General features: G+C 47.5%; 7 protein-coding genes across 7 annotated transcripts; 3 read left to right on the top strand and 4 right to left on the bottom strand.

Moving 5' to 3' along the window:
- Positions 1–2,844: 2,844 nt before the first annotated feature.
- F5B22DRAFT_190881 (uncharacterized protein) lies at positions 2,845–3,840 on the top strand. Its single transcript, XM_047969490.1, has one exon. The coding sequence runs from the start codon at positions 2,930–2,932 to the stop codon at positions 3,548–3,550; it is 621 nt and encodes a 206-aa protein (XP_047830749.1). The 5' UTR covers positions 2,845–2,929; the 3' UTR covers positions 3,551–3,840.
- A 1,828-nt stretch (positions 3,841–5,668) lies between these two features.
- Positions 5,669–7,369, top strand: F5B22DRAFT_607373 (carbohydrate esterase family 1 protein). Its single transcript, XM_047974989.1, has 5 exons — positions 5,669–6,158; positions 6,224–6,253; positions 6,329–6,453; positions 6,562–6,938; positions 6,999–7,369. Exons 1-5 carry the CDS (start codon positions 5,853–5,855, stop codon positions 7,115–7,117), a joined length of 957 nt encoding a protein of 318 aa, XP_047830748.1. The 5' UTR covers positions 5,669–5,852; the 3' UTR covers positions 7,118–7,369.
- Positions 7,370–9,372: 2,003 nt separating this feature from the next.
- On the top strand, positions 9,373–11,165 carry F5B22DRAFT_646717 (uncharacterized protein; the record flags this gene model as incomplete). Its single annotated transcript, XM_047978772.1, has 3 exons — positions 9,373–9,643; positions 9,721–9,883; positions 9,992–11,165. 3 exons carry the CDS (start codon positions 9,373–9,375, stop codon positions 11,163–11,165), a joined length of 1,608 nt encoding a protein of 535 aa, XP_047830747.1.
- Positions 11,166–11,725: 560 nt separating this feature from the next.
- On the bottom strand, positions 11,726–13,817 carry F5B22DRAFT_190757 (uncharacterized protein). The gene is made up of 2 exons (XM_047969489.1): positions 13,126–13,817; positions 11,726–13,005 (listed from the first exon to the last, which is right to left on the bottom strand). The coding sequence occupies exons 1-2, from the start codon at positions 13,613–13,615 to the stop codon at positions 12,287–12,289; spliced, it is 1,209 nt and encodes a 402-aa protein (XP_047830746.1). The 5' UTR covers positions 13,616–13,817; the 3' UTR covers positions 11,726–12,286.
- Positions 13,818–16,054: 2,237 nt separating this feature from the next.
- Positions 16,055–17,136, bottom strand: F5B22DRAFT_646715 (uncharacterized protein; the record flags this gene model as incomplete). The annotated part of the gene is made up of 2 exons (XM_047978771.1): positions 16,055–16,471; positions 16,555–17,136. 2 exons carry the CDS (start codon positions 17,134–17,136, stop codon positions 16,055–16,057), a joined length of 999 nt encoding a protein of 332 aa, XP_047830745.1.
- Positions 17,137–17,649: 513 nt separating this feature from the next.
- On the bottom strand, positions 17,650–19,444 carry F5B22DRAFT_656106 (uncharacterized protein). The gene is made up of 6 exons (XM_047979942.1): positions 19,277–19,444; positions 18,932–19,116; positions 18,304–18,780; positions 18,167–18,240; positions 17,939–18,111; positions 17,650–17,867 (listed from the first exon to the last, which is right to left on the bottom strand). Exons 1-6 carry the CDS (start codon positions 19,368–19,370, stop codon positions 17,830–17,832), a joined length of 1,041 nt encoding a protein of 346 aa, XP_047830744.1. The 5' UTR covers positions 19,371–19,444; the 3' UTR covers positions 17,650–17,829.
- A 1,547-nt stretch (positions 19,445–20,991) lies between these two features.
- On the bottom strand, positions 20,992–21,902 carry F5B22DRAFT_607362 (uncharacterized protein). Its single transcript, XM_047974988.1, has one exon. The coding sequence runs from the start codon at positions 21,631–21,633 to the stop codon at positions 21,178–21,180; it is 456 nt and encodes a 151-aa protein (XP_047830743.1). The 5' UTR covers positions 21,634–21,902; the 3' UTR covers positions 20,992–21,177.
- Between the last annotated feature and the right edge of the window lie 126 nt (positions 21,903–22,028).

Genomic DNA, 22,028 nt, shown 5'->3' with positions numbered 1-22,028 from the left:
TTAAAGAAAAGAAAATTAAAAATCTTATTAAAATTTTTACTAAATATTATTAAAAATTATATAATATACCCTTTAATATAATTTTTAATAAAAATTTTAAGTTTATAAACTATTTATAAAAGGACTTTTTAAAGCTTATTAGTATTAAACCTTATATAAGTATAACCTTTTACCCTTAAACTAATAAATAAATAAAATAGCTTAATTAAATTTTTAAAATTTACCTTTAAGCATTTATTAATTATAAAATGTCTAATTAAAAAAACCTCCTATTAATTGCTAAATTTATATATAATAATGCTATATTAGCTTTAATATATATATCCCCCTTTTATATAAACTATAGCTATTACCTAATTATATATAACCCTTTTACAATATAACCCTACAACCTATCCAATAGGCTATACGCCTATTAAATAACGTAAGTATATAAAGAAATTAAGGAATAGCTAAAAAAGGCCCAATAGTATATAAAAGAATAAGCGGATAAAAAACGGAAAGCTTTACCCTAATATACCAAAAATTAATTAATAATATTAAACGTAAAAAACATTAAAACAAAAAGACCTATTAAAAAGCTTAATAAAAAGATGCTTAATCCCTTTAAAATTTATAAAGTAATCTTACCTACCATTATTAAACTTACATTACCTAAAGGATAGAAAATCTATAATTCATTCCATGTTTTACTTATCGAACCCTATTATGCTAATAATTAGGCATTACTTAACCCTAACCAAGTTTTATAAAAAACACCTTTAATAAAATCTAAAAACTATTAAATAAAAGAAATTAAAAACTCCTTAAAAACTTAAAGGAATATAAAGTACTTAATTAAATGAAAAGGTTAACCAGCTAAAAGGCATTGGATTTAAAAACCTTATAAGTATATAAACGGCGCTAGTATAAAGGCTTTTATTAAATAATTTCATTAATAAAATCCTAATAAACTAACGGATCCCTAAACTATTATAACTCCAAACTTATAACCTATTTAAAAAGTTAAGTTATACTTAAAGTTAAATATTAAAAAGGAAGGAGATAATATTATATAATTAAAACTTTAAAATTAAAAATAACTAATATTACCTTTAAAGGAAAGTAAAGCTATAAGTAATTAAATAAGGACAATTTATTAGCTATAAAAAGACCAACAGTTAAAGCATAAATGCCTAATAAATAGAAGGAAGTTACAAATTATATAAAGCTTAAATAAGTATAAATAGCTAAGGAATCTCCCACTTTAAAAAAAAAAGAAAAAATCAAGGCCTTAAAGACCCCTAGTAGATTATTAATAAATATAACTAAATTCCAAGCCCTCTATAAGAGCCCTTGTCACATTGCCCTAGCCGACGGTCGTAAAGAGAAAATAAATCCTTCTTAAAAGATTGTTAGCTTTGTGAAATTAGGCCCACATACAGAAATCAGAGACCAACCAGCAGTCGGACTCGGTGGCATACTACAACACTCTTCGCCTCACCGGGCATTTCCGGGTATAACTGGTGTTCCGACTCTCACACCCGCCACGATACCTATGCTTGACAATTGGCATCGCGCAGGGCATAACAGGACGCTTATAGTCTCACCCAGCTACGTTCTGCCCTCTTCCAAATGTCTGATTTCGGAAATACCAGGTTACTGATAGCGATATCAAATACGCACACGCAGGGTAGGCTATCTATGGGTGAAGCTATTGGCTGAATGTTCCGAAACCGTCAAGACCGCATTCGACTTTAACCAGAGACGCCTTATTCATTAGCACACGCTTGAAACGTGACAAAGCTGCAGACCATGTTCAGTGCAATTGTGCTTATCGGCAGTCCGAGATCCGTGTTGTGCTCAATAGCATGTATTACAACATCCCACCCGCCGAGAGGACATAGCCACGGGTTACGCAATACACCATAGTAAGCACTTCTCAAATCTAATCAATTGTGTGAATTCTTCTGCCTGTGCTTATACGGTACCATCCACATGGCTAGCGTCATAACCTTCCGAAACGTGAGCACTAATGTAGGGGTATAATCGTATGTAGTGTATAGCGCAGTGCCGCAAAACCCTTGATCCGGCAACCGTCCCGAAAGCTTTTCAAGCGCATTCATTAGCTTTGTTTACACGTCATGGTCCACCCTTCTGCGTTTGACTAAGGAGAATATTCAAATCGCTAGTCCAGTCTTCGTCTCATCCTTCTGTCCACAAGGTTGCGGGGTTGGGTTTGCATAGAAGAGGATGATTAATGCCGGTAGTGAAATGCAAATGGTGACTATCTACATACCCTCGTTCTCTGCAAAGGCTATTTGTCATTGAGTATTTCATCACTTTAGGGCTGAGCCGAAGAAACGCACGTACATCAATTATCAGCATACGTTTGAATCAATCCTGCGAATCTGGCAACGTCAGATTCAAGCTTACTTATCGTGGCGTCCGGCACTACCCCCGCCCCTGCCAGAGGCGGAGCCGACTAGCAGCAATTTCAAGGATCCGAAAGCTCGGCGGACTGGGGTTTAAGACTAGTAGCCCACCGAATGGGACTATCCGTTCACACTATTGCCAAGGTATATGGATATCAAGGCTCGTCTGTTGGTTATGCGCCTCTGTGCGCCCAATCAAGACAATCAACTGAGAGCAAAAGTATGGTTGAGGCACATGATTTTGATCTTCAATTCTTATGCCTTCGATGGTATAGCTTCGCTGGGCACTGAGGCAAAGCAACACCGCAAATTTCAAATACGGATAGATATCGAGGCTTCGCGATGAGTTCTGTTAGTATATAAGACTGCTTTCCGTTGCCTCAAAAGCTAGCTTAATTGAAACTAAAGACTTCAACCTCAAAAGCTATCTAATCCTCAGCCCTGTGCATTTCCCACATTATCACAAGTTTATACAGCGTAACTAATCTCCAACTATATTAACACACATCTACATTATGCACAGCAAAAAGGTCTTCTTCTCCTTAGGCTCCCTTGCCGCCGGGTCTCTCGCACAGAGCTCAGAGCCCTTCTCTTCAGATCCATCTTGCCCCAGCTCTCTCGCTGAACTCTCAAATGCAGCTCCAAGCCCCCCTGCATACGTCCAAGACATCCTCCCTAATCCCACCTTCATTCTGGGAGATCCAGAGGGCTACGCAAGCGAAGTATGCAGGATCGCCACTGAACTGCCCGCTTCACAACTGAGCGAATTCGGCGTCTGGGGCTCGTCGCTGCTGAGCTACGTCTCCAGCGAGGCCTCGAGCTACGACGCCCTCGTCACCAAGTGCTATGCCACGGGCGCTCAGGGTGCCGCCGCAACCAGCTATATTAACTCCATCGCCTCGCGGGCAGGCCCACTCTGCGAAGTGACGAGCACCCCTGGTGGAGGAAGCGGCCCGTCTAACGGGACTAGTACAATCACGCCAGCCCCAACGAGCATGGCAACATCTACAGGCGCCCCCAACAGCACTACCAGTGCTATGACATCAATCCCAGTCGGCCTCGCTGCGAAGCCCACTGGAGTTCTTGCAGGTGCTGTGGGCGCCGCTGGTCTTCTGGCTGCTGCTATTTTGTTGTAAACGATCACATGAATGAACGATGGGGCACTTGCCCAGGCGAAGGATAAATGGAGAAGGATCATTTTGGCCTCGGTATATTGATCAAGAAGGATACATAAAACGGGATGGATATATTCAAGGAGTACGCTAATTACCTCCTTGTCATGAATGGGTGACTGTTCAAACTAGTCTATCATGAGGGATAATGAACAATTCTAGAATAGAGAACTTTGCAAATATGTGCATTTTTCAAACTTGAACTCACCGAGCCTTGTGAGGCCTAATGCGTAGCGCCTCAGTTGATGTGGAGATGCCTGCATCTCATGTAGGTGTTGGATTTGAAAGAATGAAATCCAAGGATGCTGTCTGGGATCATTACAGGAGTATGTTTCGGCCGACAATATTAGTTTCCACAGTCACCTAGTTCCCTGCAGATAATTTTTGCCGTGACTAATATTTAGGCCGTGTCAAGGCTGTCTTAATTAGTTACTAGGCCAACGCTTGGATCATGTAGACATATAAAAAACTTATTAACTTTATATTACAAAGCTTTTTGCCGCCATGCATTATATTCATGATGACAATGAAGGTAACTGGCCACTGAACGAGGAGACTGATTAGGTTTGGATGGTCGTATTCTGTGGCTTTTGCAGCTTATCCTTCTCCACTGAGGTTTCAACACTGATTGCAAATCTAGACTCACGAAAAATGTGCTGTGCTGCTTTACGTAGTGCGTGGAAATTCAAACTGGTGAAGGATATCGAAATCACCATTTCGGCGTGCAATGGACGAGCTAGAGCGCTACGGTGGACTTTGTTTGATAAAAAGAAGGTGAAGTCAATGAGCGACTCACTCACTCGAGGCGTTCAAAGGTGGATTGAGTCTTGCTCTTGGTACTGCCAACTTGTTAGTTCCCCCACTGAAATTTGAAGCAGATGCTCAAATTTGACAGCTTTTTTTATCTTTCAGATTCATAGCAAAGAATATCAGGACAATACAGACGCACTCCAACAAATACGACCTATATCAAGCGAGACACGGAGAAACCCCTACTAAAGATCCAGAGACTTCGAATACAACTACCCAACGATCAACTTTTAGATGAAGGTCGGATATTATAAATAGAAACCTGGCTCGATAACCTGACGCAGCATGCAGAGACCGTAGTCGATGGCGATTCCGCAGACGAAGACGACACACCATCTCCCACAGAAATCAGAGAAAGTAGCGAGAAGAGATAGTCTAGTATAAGTTCACATTCGACACGGACTGTGTCAGGGGATCACCCAACAGAATACAGTTCACCGAACCTAGAAGAACAAAGTCCTCCCAGGGGTCACTCGATTACTTCACCTTTGCCAAGCACTTCAGAAGACCGGGAGAAGAGCCCATCTTCGCAACTTATCACTGCTTTACCATGCGTTAACAACGTGATAAGCTGGGATAGTAGCGCAGAGCGCTAGATTTTCGTGACATTACACGATAAAAATCTCGTGAAGATCTGGTCGATCAAAACGAAACGGGTGATTAAAGAGCTGATAGTTTCATATGGCTTTGTAATGACCTCAATTTAGCCCGGCAATACCGAAATCATTATATTTGAAACGACGAATATAACGTCAAGAATCATAGTCTGGAACTAGGTCGAAGGTCGTAAGGTCGGGACTGTTACCGATTTTCTGGAATGTCGCTTTGTGTCTCGCTCATCCGTAATTTATTCCGAGTATGACGGCAAAGGGAAGATGATGTTAACCGATCTGGATGTGCCACTAAAGACTGTTATCACGAGCCATACAGTCCATCTATCTGAACTCACGACCTTAGTAAACAAAAATGCAACTTCCGACCGAGGAAGCCTAGAACAAGCTCGATTCTTATCTGACAATGAACTTACACGAATATTGACACTTTGTATATGCGAGTTGCTGCAAAGATGGTTTTCATTATATCGTATTTCGCAATGAAATAACATGATAAAGAGGTTATTCGTAAAAAGGATAATAATCTCAACTTGCAGGGATGTGATGCGCTGTTCTACCCTTATTCTGCCCTGTTTACTACTTTAGTGGCTAAACACCAACCAACCGGAGGCTTTAGGTCGCTCATCTGAATGATCGAATTAGGAAGGCGAACGGTCATCCCCTACTAGGTAAACATAACAAATACAAATATGGCAGTCTAAGTACAACATGTGATGTTGTACGGTGATGGAAAGGGGTAAATCCTGCGAGAAGAACTCTGCCTTCGCGCGGATTTTCAAGCCTAAACGAAGTAGAAGCGGAGGACGAGGTCTTTTTCCGTGACGTTAGTAGGTAGCGCAACAATGCATCCCTTGTACTATCTCGCCGGCTTCATCGCCGCATCAGTAACCCCGGGCTTGGCCGCGCCCGCGGGAGCCCTGCAGGCGCGTGCCACGGCCGGGTGCGGCAAGACGCATCTGCTCCGCGGCATCACGACATACCACGGTCTGAAGAGCAGCGGGCGCGACCGGAGTTACTCGGTGCACGTACCGGGCGACTACGACAAGTCCAGGCCGTACCCCGTGGTCCTCGGCTTCCACGGCTCGAGCAGCATCGGCCTCTTCTTCGAGGTCGACACGAAGATGAGCGAGAGCCGCTTCAGCGCGAACGTATGCTCTCTTCCACCCCAATCACCGGCATTGCAAACAATCCGATAACTAACGTTTCGCTATAGAAGATCATGGTCTATCCAAATGGCGTCGGGGTAAAGTCTTTCGCTCCCCTCCCGTGTCGCTCGTGGGCGAGGAAACGGCGCATCGGAATTTAACTTCATCGCTAGGGCGCCTGGGCAGGCGCAAACTACTCGGAGCTTTCCGTCGACGAGGATCTGCAGTTCGTCACGGACCTTCTGACTGAGCTCCGGGACGAGTACTGCGTCGATGATTCTCGCATCTATACAACTGGGTAAGCAATTCCAACGCGGTATCTTCGATTGATTACATGAAGCTCTACGATTTAATCCGATCTGGTTGAATCGACCCTGCACTGCGCTGGACTAACCGCGCCATATAGCATTTCCAACGGCGGCGGCTTCGTCAACGCCATCGCATGCAGTCCCGTGGGCGGCCAATTCGCGGCCTTCGCGCCCGCGTCCGGCGCATACTACACGGACAACGCGGGCGTGACGGGGGGATGCAGCCCCGCCCGCAGCCCGCTCCCCGTGCTCGAGGTCCACGGCGGCAGCGACGCGAGCGTCCTGTACGACGGGGGCGTGGGCGAGGGCGGGATCGAGCCTGCTATCCCTACGTGGCTGGGGTGGTGGGCGGAGCGGAACGCGTGCACCTCGTCGAAGGTCGAGGATAGCTTTGATGGGGACGTGCACCATACTACGTGGACGTGCGCGGATGGCGTGGAAGGTGTTTTGCAGCATTGGAAGATTGATGATATGGGTGAGTCGATGACCTTGTTTATTTCTTCATGAGACTTTACTGATGGAAGGGTGGTGGTAGGACATTGCTGGGCTTCTACCGAGATCAACTTTTCTCAAATCTCTGTCCTCGAGGGGCCGACGCATATCCAGGCTTCGCAGATCATTATGGATTTCTTCGACAAGTTCACGAAGCCTTAGAACGAACCTCTGCTTTGAAAACATGTACTACTACTATGTAGAGTGGTGAATGAGTAATAATCAGGATATATCACATAAGGAATATGAATCTTTGCAGTACATCTACTCGCTGCGCTTAACGCCCTAAATCAAAATAATATCCACCTCTGAGACGGACGACGATGATTGATTCCAAGTTGTGATAACATATATCATATATCATAACCTACACGTTGTGCGCCACCCAGAATATTTCATTTACAACTACAAAGGACTCCTATCCAGCTGATCGGGGCGTGCATATTCCAATAAGACGGTGTGCTGTACCTGTGGGGTGTCAGACTGGTGGTGTAAAGTCCCTGCATGTGACTGACGCCTGAAGATGCGACGATAAACCTGGAACGGTTACATGTATGTGCCAGGCAAAGCCACACGCACTAAAACCGATCTTGATGGAGGTACCTACGTACCTACCGGCGAACATGAGCCTCATGAGTTCATCTCATGCTATTACTTGTTTACTCCGGTAATAAACACCTGCAAATGCATGCATGCAGGCACTCTCAACGTCGAGCCTGTGCGTTGTTGTTCAAATAAGGGTCTAAGGGAAGGTTGCGGGAAAGTGAGGCGCTACCCGCTACCCGCTTCTCATCGTCGCCATCCTAGTATAACCATCATGTAGAATTTCCCCTGGGTCCGTTGATTGGCCGTGGCACGGTCATGGTGAGACAGTATGCACCCCAAGGCGGCGCTTCGAGTCATCTGTGATTGGACTGGCTGGGGCTTGGCTCAGGGACAGGGTCGTTTCTCCATCATGCCAGCGCTTGTTTCGCGGCTTCGTCCAGCTTGTCCAGCTTGTCGGTGCAGAAACCCACCAACAACAGCTGTCATGGCAGTTAGTGCGCGTCGATATCGCGGTCAGAGCCGTTGAAAAGGGTCTGTTTGCATCGAGTTCACCGACTGTTACTATTTAGAGACGTGTCATTGCTCAGAATTCAAAGTTAGCTGGGAATGAGAGTTTGATGATGTCGTGTAAATACATGGGGTTTATCAACTACTTACCTACGAGGTACCTGCCTAGAGGAGAGTAACCTGATCAGAACATGTCATGATGGAAGAGAGGGAAAAAAAAGAAAGAAAAAAAAGAGCATAGCCACAGTCGGGTATGATGGTTCCGGAATTGATGGTGTCCAATATCGTATGTCTACTACCTACCTCTATACTACGTATGTATCCTCGGTATCTATTAAGTCAGTGTTCTGGCCATAGGTACATGATACGGCACATCTGATGAGTCTGTGTGTTGTGTGAGTTGCACGACATCGGCTTGCTTGTAACCCCATGTTACAATTCACAGCGCACCACACAGCCCAGCTCATCTCAGGTGCGCATCACCACCACCACAGCACAAGCTACCACTACTACTTCGTACAGCTAGCTCAATATCAGGCAGCGTAGTAACATAATTTGCTACTACCTAGGTATATAAGGTAGCCACGTATATTGACTCATATCACAGCCTTAAGAAGTTGTTTAAGATGTTGTAGTTTAGGCAGGTAGGTCATGTGCTGAAAGCCTAAGTAGCTAGCTAGCGCCTTGATCCATCATGACTTGGGCCGACAAGTCACACGATGACTACCTACACGTACCTACATCAATCGATACATACTCTCTTTCTTTATCTTCCGGGCGATGCATCAGATCAAACAAAAATGAAGATCCAAGTTTGCTAGAATCCATCATTATCGTCGCTTGGCGCCAACAGCACCACAATACCTGGTATGTGTAACTCCCCGTGTGGCCTGGCTCACGACCTGGTTCGCAGCCAAGCGTCCCGAGGAACCCACCACCGCGCGTGCAGCCAGCGTTAACCTGGCTGCGTCGGATACCAAACATTTGCTTAATACCAGCCTACCTTACGAGGTACCATCTGCCACCCGATTCCCTCCTTCGCACAATCCCATTTCTTCCCCTCTCTCTCTAAATCACCACTTTCCTTTCTGTTTTCTTTTCTTATATTTCTTTTGATTCTATTTTCTTCAATCTCTCTTACTTCTCGATACCCTTTCGTTGCCTCATTCTTGGCTCGGATGTACCCGAGTCTCAACTGACTCCTCCAGCACACCCCGGGCTCTAGTGCGGAATACCTAGGCTGCAACACCAGTGCTGGCGCTGATCGCAAGTCTATATAGGCGGTTGTGAGTAGGTAGGGGAGGCATTGGAGATTGTCAATACCAGAGGAGACGGGATAAAAAGAAGAATACCCGAAGAACGTCATGAGGTCTGCCATATTATTACTTGCAGCAGCAAGTTCCGCGCATGCCACTTGGCTGCGATGGTCCGTCAACCGCGAACATGTCTGGGCTGCCCAGGAAACAGGTCATATCTCAGAGAGCGAGATGACTGGATGGACCCCGATACCGACGCCTGCCCCAGGTCTGCGCAGCGAAAGTGAAATCGTCTTAGATCTGCTCCGACGTCAACGGAAAACATCAGAGACCGATTGGACGAATCCCGGGACATGTGGTTGGTTCTCGGGAGTGTCGTGTAAGTGACTTACCTGCCCACAACGCCGGCGCGATCAGCCATTGGCCTCGAGGATCACAGCGCTGACTTGAACACAGCATCTGCCGTCATGTGTGGCAATAATTTCACCTGCGCAACCAATTCAAACAACGTTGTCGCATGCGCATCAGGTACCTTTTCACCCTTTTACACGGCTTGTCTCGACTACAGGGCATTCCAAGCCGGTTCATGCACAAGTCTCGGTGCCGCGACAGGATGCTGGTAAGCACCAATTCACCCTAGATTTCCTAGCATTTGTTCAATGCCAGATGTCTTGGCTTCGAATTCTGCTTGTCTTTTGGTGTGACGTGGAAGCTAAACGTTGTACAGTCAAGAGGAGGCGGAACCAGCATGCGGCACTTATCTTTGGACCGGTCAACCGGAGCGCTCCATGTATAAGTGTTTCGAGACCGCATCCATTGTCACCATCCTCGACGTCCCGCAATTCGTCGTCGATGCATCTCTGTTCTCCAAGACGCATACGTCTTCTACGCCAACAATCACGAAGTCCGGCACTGCCACCGATGCCTCATCCGGTCCAGACAATACGGGAGGAGTTAGTCCAGGCTCGGACTTGGGCTCGGGTTCTGACGGCAGCTCAGGCTCTGATGGAAGCTCCGGGAACGATGGGAAATCCGGAGAGGGTTCTGGTGGAAATTCAGGCGGCTCCGGCTCTGATTCCGGCACAGATAAGAGCTCAAATAATATCCCCATCATCGTCGGGAGCGTGGTCGGCGGAGTCGTAGGACTGCTCTTGCTACTGCTCTTGTTATTATGTCTAAACCCCAAGGCAAAGGGCAAGCTCGGTCTAAGTTACACGCGCAACAAGAACAATAAACAAAAGTCTCACGCGAATAACGCATACCACACCACAAACCTAACAGGTGCTGCAACAAAGGGGCGCAACTCGTCAGGGAGCGAGGCGATGTCGGTAGTACCCGTAGCGGCACAGCAGCCGCAACACCAGTACTACAACCAGGAACAGCATCACTATCATCCGCAAGCCCAAGTCCAGTCTCAAGTCCCGGTTCAACAGCAGGCACCTCCACCACAGTATCAGGCAGGCGGACAGCAGCCCGTGACGATGGCATACACAGTCAACCAAGGCGCAACACACACCTCGCATCCCTCCTATTCAAGCACAACCTCCTACGCCACAACAAACCCTGCACCAGGCGCCGCAGCACCTAGTTACGTAGTCGCCGGCGTCGTCCCCGTCTCAAACGACAAGCAACAATATTCACAGCCTCAAGCGCAATACCAGCAACAAGCGCAACCACAACCACAAGCCGGGGTATCGCAGATGCAGCCCGTGAACCACATCCACGTGTACTACGCCGTGCCGCCAGCACAAGGCACAGCGCAAACCGGCTCATACGCGTACGCACAAGCTACGCCCGCCGCAGACACGCATAGTACGCATTCCAAAGACGCCGTGCCTGACGCGCTAGGTCTGTACACGCAGTACCAGGATCACGGGCCGGGGTATAGGCAGAGTTTCTAGGGACGTCCAAAAGGGATAAGAAAAAAAAAGTACAAAAAAAAAAGAGATACCCACCTCACTCGCAACAAACACACATACACCCATATCCCTTCTCCGAGACCCGTTATAACGCAATCACAACGAATTCTTCATTCCCACACCAAAAGCCCTTCGGATCAGCGTTGTCTTTCTCTCCTTCTTTTCTTATACCTAGGTGCCTACCTACCTACCACTTCTTTTCCACACAACTCATACAATACAATACGATACAATCCGGCACGGCGTCAGCGAGGAATAGCATGATTTGATTTCCTTTCCCACGAAGACTATCTACCCTAGAGCTCCTTCCTCTCATCACGACGACGCGAAGCGGAACGCAGCGAATTTAGAAATGAAGGATGAGATGATATAGCGATGAATTTTCAATCTTTGATAAAAAGGATAAGGCGTTTTGTTTTGGGATTTACTAAACTTACTGATGGACGAAGGGACGTTACTTGATTAGTTGATTGATTGATAGGATGTTGGAAATGGAGAAAGAAACGAAGCACCCACGAAGGTGGTTCATCGATATAGTGGCATTTGGTCACCTACCCTGCGTAGTATTATATACTTATAGCGAAAGTAATTGAATCCCAAATCAAAGATTGGAAAAATTCATTTCTGTACTTCTGTGTTTCTTGTGATTCCAATTACTTCTAGATCATATCTTGTAGCGTGACGGCGAGTCACAATCTGATTCTCGCCAGAGCTGAGATCGTAGAAATCCGTTTGCTTGACTATGCAGTGGACCACAAGTACACACTTAATCGGTGGCTGAAAAAGTTTGCAAATGTTGTACTTTGTTTTTCTATTCCAGCTACCCCCGGAATGTAAGTAGCTTACGCAAACCTAGGTGCCAGGCAAGGCACTCAACTAGTTAGTATCGTGTGATACCCTCCTCGCATGTATGCCTTCTTATCTGTGCAAACTGTCTTGTGATGATGTAATGCACCATAAATGCAACTAGAACTCCTAACTCTCAAACATGTTCGACCGCTCTTTGCGGGCTCAATATCGGCCCTAATTTCCCCCTCTTCAATTAAACGTAATGTATGAGCTCCTGCTCTTTCTCGCCTTCGCTTGATATTGCATCGACGTTGTCATCTCAAATATTGTAGATTGACGGGTGTGACTGGCTCGCGTCCGCTCAAGACAGCCATGATATTCCGCATGGAGAGCTCCTCGAAGCCAATGTGCGTCTCGACCGTGCCGCCAGCGTTATGACACGTGAAAAGGGCCCTACTACCCGCGAATGTACTCAACCTCTCACTAACGTTTGGTTCATTGGCATGTACGTCGAGCGCAATGCTACCGATACGATCCTGCTCAAGCGCATCAGCTAGGGCTTCTTCGTCCACGAGCGCACCCCTCGCCACATTCACTAGTCGCGCTCCAGGTTTAAACCATCGCAAACTGTCAGCATTAATGATCTGGCCCGCACTTGACGGCGTACAGAGCACGACGCAATCGGCACCGCGGATGAGGGATTCAAGCGTCATGCAGTATCGCGCATGCAGCCCAGCCTCCACTGCACCGCTTTTACGCTCGATGTCGTAGTAAGTGACCTCCATGCCAAACGCGGTCACGCAACGATGCGCAATCTGCTGGCCGATGTTGCCGAAGCCCACAAGGCCGAGCACGTGGCCACGGAGATTGTGAGAGAGCGCTGTGGTGTGCTCGTGCGAGGCTTGGAAGTTGGTTGGTGAGGTGGCTGATGAGATGCAGTACGGCAGGGCGCGGAAGGTGCTAATTATGAGGGCAACAGCGAAATCGGCGACGGCCTCGGCGGCTGCGAGACCGGAGTTGCAGTATATGATGCCTATTCAAATGATCAGCAACAAGAAGTTTCACCTCCCGCCTACAGGCTAGTTTTTTTCTTAAGAGAGGTATGTCTAATCTCTCTCAATCAGCGAGTTGCCGGAGTAGGAGACTGCCATACCTTTCTGCCCGAGGAGTTCCACATCAGCCCAGTCGAAACCCGAACCTGCGCTAGCGAACACGCGCACACTATTCGGGAGCAAGTCAATCAACTCGGCGTCCCAGTTGCCCATTTCACCACCCGTGCTCCAGAATGGGCGGAAGATAGCCGCAAAATCGCCCCATCTTTTCTCCTTCAGCGCAGCTATAAAGGCAGGGCGTGCGCGCTCGTCTGCACTGGGCCGCACGATGTCAAACTGTGCTGAGAACTCGGCATACGTCCCCGGGTTGTACTTGACCGGGTCTCCGATGTGCAGCACAACGGGCTTGGGGCCTCCGTAGACGGGTACGGTGAGAGAGGTGGCGCGCGAGTGAGCGGGCCATTGAGGCGTTCTTGTTGACGTCGGCGACGATGCGTGGGACTGTGGCGTTGACGTGGGCAGCGGTGGCACGGGAGACGTCGACCGCGTGGGCGGTGCTGTGTTCATGGGCGTGTTGACGGGTTCCGCCATGGCTTTGGACCGCCGCTGCTACCGAGCAAAGGAGCGTGTATTCTAATCGACGATAACGACTGCTCTCTCTTCCTGTCACTTCTCTACTACTACGCTCTGCCTGGTATGACGTGCAGCTTCAAACTCGCGTAGGTCATGATAATAACGTGTGACGCGAGGGAAGACAAGACACACACTTGATCAGTAAATCGCTCTTCGTATGCAAGGTAGTAGTAGGCAAGTAAGATAGGAAGGAAGGAAGGACGTAAGGAAGACGGTTGTTTCCCAGAGCTGAGCCAAAACAAAAAAAAAACGGAGAATTGCTATGACGTTCCCAAGCCGGCAGCTTGTCTGATTGGCCTAAGCAAGGAAGGTGCAACTATGTGATCCCTCGTGCGATGTGCAATCAATAATCAATCCATCCAATGCAGCAACGCAATCAAATCAAGGCGCCTTTCCCCCTCCTCCACCACCTCACCTCCCCCCAGTCCCGGCCCGTCGTTGGCGCTTCTATCCTATCCTATCTTATCCTATCCGGCGCCGTCATTTGGCTTCACCGCCCAAAATGACGGCCCAACCAAACGACGGGCACAGCCAAGTCTAGACCCCTCCCCCCCCAAGTGGAATCCGATGTGGGCACGGCGAAGCGGGAACGTTCCATCATTGGGGGCTGCAGCTGTATAGTACAGATACACCGCGCGGGAGCATGCATGCACGTCTTTGCAGGACATGCTGGATGGCCAGGTATATTTGATTAGGATGTACGACGTTAAGAAAAAACAACTAGACTAAGAAACGAGAGTTATGAGTTGGGATGGGGAAACACGAATAATGTTGGAAATCTACCTACCTACCTAGGTAGATAACTCATTTACAATTGCGGGGTATATCCTGGAGAAAGAAGAGCCCAGCTGTCTACTAATACGGGACGCGCCGCCACCTTCTGCTGTGCGTTGATCGAAAACACTTCGCGTCGCAAATCTGCGACAAAGCATCGTCTATCACGATGGCAAGCCATGCTATACTCTCGATCTCTCGGTTCTATGTAGGTATCTATACTTCCCACGAACCCTCGGTATCCCGACGTCTCGCTCGCCGTTACGTCGGTATGTGCTTGTAGGCTATTGCGTGCACTGCCGGATTGCCTGAAAGGGCAAGCCTTTGCGGCCCTCACATGCATGTTGGAGAAAGTCGACCGGAGGCGGCTCTTCTCAGGGTGTGTGTGTGATGGGACATGCACCCCTGGGTTGAATGCTTTGCTTGGGTCCCGTTGGGGTACGCATGTCGGTCTGCGTTGGAACACATTCACCGATCTGTTATCAAAGCTCTGCTCATCCCATCTATCCGGGAGTTGACCAATTTTTGGAGCTGAAACCGAACCAATGAGTCGATGAGGGGAAGGTCTAATGCCAAGGTACCTAGGTAAACAGTACAGTAGGTTTGTTCCTATCTCAGATGATAAACAGCAGCCATCTTCTCATTCATGCATATTTCATATGCTCAACCGCGCCTCGCACAACCTCGGGGCTTCTAATAATTGAAAGTGTTGCCTCTCAACTTCCAAAAGTCATGTCAAGATATCGCGTTGTTCCTGGAGTTTATCTATTTATCCCATACCAAATTCATCCCCTCCCATTATCAAACTATATCTATGCCTTTCATTATAGTGAACATGCGTAACTCAATAACAGTACAACGATAATACGCTTCAGAATCAAAGCTGCCATCATCATTCGCTTGTTCCTTTCAACGTTGTATATCTATTGCGTTCTTTCAGTTTCGTCTTGCTCATAACCTAATGGGCTCCGTGTCAGGCGAGAGAGAGAAATGCGGATGCTTCTCTCTTCCAGTGAGTACCCGGCGGCTTGCAATCTCTTCTCAGTGGGCTCGAATGCTTCAAGTATAAAGCCCATACACATCAAAATGTAGAAGACAAACTACTAAGTTCACTCTAATTATGCCGTTTATTTGTCAAGTATGAGGGTTAATTATATGCAACGATTATGAGAGTTATTATGGGGGTTACTATGAGGTTTGTCATGGGGGTTATTGCTATAATGACCGCAGGGTCTAGATCTGTCATCCCATGAGTTACGATATAAGTTGGTCCTCAAGCGGCTAATGGTCGGAGCCTCGTACTTTACTTCAACTTCATCTACTGCGTCCCTAACTCCTCTAAATTAGCTCGCTCGTCATATAGTGATTCACATAGAGGAAGGCGAAATCGTTGTTGGTCGTCACTATTTTGATTGTAACGAGCATGACAAGATTTGCTGCTTTGTTGATTCACTGTTAAACTAGAGGATAAGATACGGGAGCAGATGCCTGTGCTTCCAACATGTACCATTCAGAATCAGAGGCGAGGCTATTGGGTGACCAAGATATATTAGCAAGCTGATGTTCCAACTCTCAATTCCAGGTAGGGCTATAATATTCGTAATGGCCCCTATCATCCCATTCCTATAGTTCCCCAATGGACTTGAACTGTTGCTTTATACTTTCTTTCAAATCCGTATACGACTCAGTTCCATACCATTTCCTGAGCAACTTCAGACCCAGAGCATTATCCGGCCTAGACATATCTCGGCCAAGCTCCGGATTGTTCTGCATGAATTCCTTGTCGGGCCATAATTCCCGGTACACGTCCAAGACGTCGTTCCAGTTGTATGGATATGCAAATGCGAAGATTCGCTCGTTTACCACGGTCCGATCAATTGCTGCAGCGAGATGTATCCTTGCGTCTTCCACCACGTTGATCACATACTGAGGAGGAAACGTCGCCATGAAACGTGCATTTCCTCTAAAGACGTCGAGGATTATGTTGCTGCTGTTTGTTCCTTTACCAATTACACGTCCGATGTTGAAGTTTGGCACAACCTAGAGAGACGATGCTCAGCGAGGTGCCCCCTCGGTATCAAGAGATCCATTTTGTACGCTTCTCCTGGGCATGATTTACTTACAGTGTTCACGACAAAATTTGGGTTGTATTTCTTGGCGAAATCCCAAACTGCGCGTTCTGCTTGCAACTTGCTAGCACTGTAGACCAGAGCTGGGTCACCCTTCTCGGTCGTGTACACCTCAACGTCGGTATTCCATGAATCCCTGTTGACAACGAATTCCTGATTCGGCTTGGACTTGGTAGCTGCGGCCTGGGAGCTCGTGTAGACGAAAGACCGCACAGTAGGCTCCTTCATAGCTGAGGCCATGATAGAATTTACTGAATTCACGGCGGGCTTGACAACCTCTTCCGGATCCGACGTCCATTGAGTGGGTGACGCAACGTGGATAATGGCATGGACACCTTTGACGGCGTCATCGAAAGCGCCCTCCTTATCCATATGTGCAACTATCACAGCCTCGTACTCGCTCGATTGGAAGACGTCGGTCGTCGCTTTTCCTGCTGACCTAGTCGTTCCTCGTACTCTATATCCTGCCTCAAGCGCTTCGAAGATGATGTTACTCGCGATGTAACCTGACGCGCCAGTGACGAGGATAAGAGAGCCTTTGGGCAAGGCAAGATCTGGATTGTCGTGTAGCGCCATTGAGATTGTAGGTTGACCTCGGTTCTAAGTTTTATGATCTGTTTTGCGAATGAGCTTTGTTTGTTTGAGGAATATGTATAGGATTGGAGCCCCTGTCTGACTTACGACCATTTGTACTTGCGGGGTGAAAAACATCGGCCGAGTCGTCTTATCTCCGAACAAATTCACGTAGCTCTACTACCGGTACCTCTCCTTAATTGCCGGGACAGGAAGGAGGAGATAAATAAATAAATATTTCTCAGCATGCCCTGCTAGTATCTAGGTCCAAGTCTCAACCTCGTCGGATTTAGCGCTTAACGTAATTAGTAACTACTTAGATATAAGTGAAATACGAGATTTCCAAATCTAGGAATCAGGGTTGATTGAGTCAAGTGTACATAAGTAAGAACTGGCGTAAATCGAAGAGCGTCACGCAATGTGAAATACGGAATATTCCAATGACATGGCAGCACCTCTCGCTTCTAGCCTACGAAGACGCTAACGACTTATTGTGGAAGAGCGACGATACGGATGCTTGATTGTACCCAGGGAAGGTGAACATTATACGGAATACGCAGCTCTATATGTCGCGGTAAACACCCTGGCCTGACGGGGCAGCTTGGAGAGCAAAACAGACTTCCGGCTCAGCAGATCATTTGCCATTAATGTAGTGGAGCCCCTTAATCCATGACGCAGACAATTACCAGAACTCAACTACTCATCCATAGCCATACCCGGAATCTCGGTGAGCCCTGAGCGATAGTTAGCCATGATTCATCTTTGTTAGGGTGTCAAAGCGCGTTTTCAACTGGAAGTGACTCACAGCCGTCGATGTCTTCCTGTACAGCCTTTGACTTGGTACACTTCATGGCAGACTCGGATGATTGTGTTTCTAGTTGTCCGCACACGGCGCCGTTGCAACGAGCGTCCATCGCTCGCTGGAGAGAGTCTCCTTTCCATCCGAAAACGTAGTCGCCATGTTGCGAATATCCGCTCCTATCATGATAGTTAGGATTGTGAACCAGTTATCATCGCCAAGAAAAGTGCTTACTCGTCCCCGGTACTCCAGACGAACGGTTGCGAGCCATCCTTTGGCCACAATTCCTTGTCGTTGAACATCTGGGTCTGCAAAACACGGTACGTTAAAACATGATCACGGGTAGGGAACCTTATGTGTTGTATACTCACATCCCACATGACCTCGTACATCACCTGGGGTATCTTAACCGGGTGACTTGCCGGGCAACTGCCGTACGCACCAACCGAGACATCGGTATACGACGAAACCGGGTAAGCTACGTGGCTCATATGGTCTATACTGTCAGTGTTGACGCCATCCCAGCAAGTAGGGAATGTGATGACGGAGCGGATGCCGCCAGGACACATCTTCTTAGGCAGATACTGGCTGTCTGGGGCGCCACAGTTGATGTTGCTGTTGTCCCCAGTGGCCGGCATGCAGCGATGGCATACCTTGCGGGCGTTAGGATTATTCGCGCGCGCCGTGGCATCACCGACGAGCATGCGGAATCCGGGCTTAAATGCGGTGACTTTCTCGTTTGCGTTGGGCGAGGGGATGTAGTAAACCGTAATGCCGCCATCCGCGCGGAGACCCTCACTCACGAATTGAGGTACGCGCCTGTAGGTGCCGTTACGGGCTCGGAAGTACTGCATTGATATAGATCAGCTATTCTGCTTTGGGTAGTATCTCGAAGTTTCATAGACGATAGAAGACTCTACATTTCACGATGATTTGGGAAAGAGTGTCTTTTCTGAAGATGATTGAATTGACATGCGAGTATTTTCGAGAATCACTTACAAGCACCGCCGTCCAGTAATTGGAGAAATCCTCCGAGAAAGTGCAGCTAGTGCATGTGGAAGTTGAAGGTAGGTCGTGTGTCTTCGGGTCCATTGAGGCGTTGAAGGAGTTTCCTCCCACAATCTGGTGCAGATGCGGCGACGGCACCACACCCGGATTGACCAAGGGGTCGAGGCGGTCCACGACTATAGTTCGCCAGAATCAGCGATCACATTTTCTAATGACATGAGATCAAAGCAATTTCAAGGAGTTCTATTTGCTCGCGAAAGAAGCCCGTCGCTATTTCAGGTTGGTCTCTTCGACAAACGGCTGGGATTGGAAAAAATGGTCTCATAGATAGCATACCAAGCTGTGAACACTGGAATCGCATCATCGGCAGAATCCCTTGGCCGACGCCGCGCTCCACGAGGAGTGCTAGGATTAGAGCTTTCCACTGCATCTTGAACGTGTTTGTCTGTTTCTGTTAGTGAGAAGCACAAACTTGCTGGTGAGAGCTCAAGCAACGCATATCACAATTTCTAAAACCCTATCTACCAAATGCCTAGCATAGCCCTGCTATGTTTTGATGAGAGGGGACCCCTCATATAAGCCGCTCGTCGATGTCTTGATCGATTAATGTGTGATTCTACTTAGATTAAAGAATTTAGGCGGAACTGGATAGTACGCTCAGCGTGACATCAAGTCTCCTCGTCTTAGATCCTTATCTTACCAATCATCGGCCATGGACGACCAGGGCCTTGATTATAATTTTCATATCGTTGATTTCGCGAGGTATTTTGTACGGACGCGATAGCTAATCCTACTGAACTGAACCGAGACGAGAGCGAAGCCGTTATCCTCGCTGGTTGGCACTTTAGCCAAACACACACACACACACACGACATCTGGTGTGGTAGATCTTGCACTGTTTGGGCTTTATCCACCTGCTCTTAACCGAGATATTATAAACGACAGGTTTCTTACTTCATTCTAATCGTGCGGGCTCACTAAAATGATATGATATGATACATGATACTGCGGCCTCCCGTACGGTAGGTAAACAGGATACGAAGGCTACGTGCATACGCTCCAAACCAATTTCCAGACACTGTGGCCCTGAGGACAAAGAGAGCACTCAGTACACAGTCAGATGCCCACCAGCGAAACAGAAAGAGTACGTCACGCTCCCCCTACTGAGATCATGGCACCAATTGAGGAAGAGAAATGCCGGCGAACACCGCCTCGCAGAACTATATAAGACCTCCTCTCCCCCCAGACCCCCCTCTCCTCTTTTTCAACTATGGTCGCGCAGCGGCCATCTTAATTTGTTTCCCCCATAACTTGCTAGGAACATGAATGAGGCGGGCAAGTCAGAGAAGGCTTACAATTCCTTATCGACGACTATAATCGGTATCATATTCCTCATCTTGAGCTTCATAGTCCGAGTCTTCCAAGTCTGTCGTTGTATCATAACCTACGTCGTGAAGCCGTTGTGGGGGACCAATCCTTTGCACGAAATGGAGATCTTCAAAGGCATATACAAGCTATACACGACAAGAAAAAACCATTCGCCTGTGACAGATGTACAGAATCCTTTACACAAAATGGAGGTCTTCAAAGGCATATACAAGCTGTACACGATAAGAAAAAGTAGCATGATGCCGTGTCCCAATGAATATCGACAATGCTAAAGAATACAGTCACCACTGTATCGTCCGTGAGTCTGATCGTGGATTTGATCATAGATCCCGTCGTAGATCTGTTCGTAAATTTGATTATGAACTTCATCGTGAGTCTGATGAGGACATCCAGAAATATCTTCGTCCTGGGGAACCAGTATCTGAAGCCGCCATCAGGAACAAGCTACCGCCGGAATATCATGATCTCATTGAAGTCTTCTTCGCGGTGGAGGCCGAGAAGCTGCCGTCGAGGTACACTTCGAGGAACTCTTCTACCCGTTCCATCTCGGAGGAAGGGGGCGAATCTGCCTAGTAGGTCTTAGTAGTGGTGTTGTCGTTGTTTCCTTAGGACTCTTTGTTTTAGAAGTCTTTGAGGCTTTTGAGCAAAGTTTTCTTAATTTACTTGATCCTGTAACCCTTAGCGAGTTACTTTTCTATCTATTATCTCCTAATATGGACCCTAGTAGCTTGACGCTTCGACATGGTCCGTAGCTTCTTCTTCGGTGAGCGCAAACCTTTCGGGATATCCGAAGTCTTGCTCCTCACCAGACCAAGTTGCCCCCCCTTCCAGCTCTATTGATCGCGTCACTATTTCCATCTCAGCCTCAGAGGGTGTCCAAGGGACATTGTGGAAATTACGTATCCAGCGACCCGGGAAATCTTCCCTAGTTGGGTACTCCCCGCTGTAGCAGTTGACCAACCAGTCACTGTGCTTTCGTTGTCGGCTGCCTCGCCACACAGAACCTCGTACTCACCTACGTCTTGTGCGTAGGGTCCGTCCACAGTGGGTGCATCCACATCGGCCCAGTCGGCTAGAGCGATATCAGTGATGTGCTCATCAACGAGATAAGAATTCTCCGTAGCTATAATATGTGCCTCTTGATATTCAGGCATGTCTCCCGCCTCGGAAGTGTGCAAGGCACAGTATTCATCCGCGATGAAGTTCGTTTGGCAACGTTTGATGAAACAGTCGCCCCTGCAATTGGACTCAACACGCACTGGCCCCAGACAGACCTGGCAAACATGAGTGACTGGGTAACACATATTGTCTTAGTTTTATATTCGTTTGAAGTTGCGGCTGCGAGAGTCTGTGTTGAATGAGAAGTAAAATTTGATCGGCTTGTGTAAGTTATTTGAGTAAATGTAAGTGAATTGGATTACGATTCAGGAAGGATTCAGACCTTCCTATTTCCGAGTATTTATGCACAGAGGGCTAATGCAATTATCGGACTCTCGCTTTATCGTCGTCGTCGTTGTTGTTGCTATCTAGTTTATTGTTGCTTCAGCTTCAAAGCGGGACTTTGGGAGGTGAAGTACAAACAAGCAATGACAATCGTATTAATATCTTTTGTGACCCCTTCATGATCGGTTCTTAAGTCTCGGGCATCCCTTTGCCACCATTGCGCATTGTTAGTAACGAGTGCAATAGCCATGTCAAT

This window comes from Xylaria bambusicola (assembly GCF_022495145.1).
Source record: "Xylaria bambusicola strain CBS 139988 unplaced genomic scaffold F5B22scaffold_21, whole genome shotgun sequence".
NCBI lineage: Eukaryota > Fungi > Ascomycota > Sordariomycetes > Xylariales > Xylariaceae > Xylaria > Xylaria bambusicola.
The sequence above is the reverse complement of the archived record's forward strand: the minus strand, read 5'-3'. Positions and strand labels throughout refer to the sequence as shown.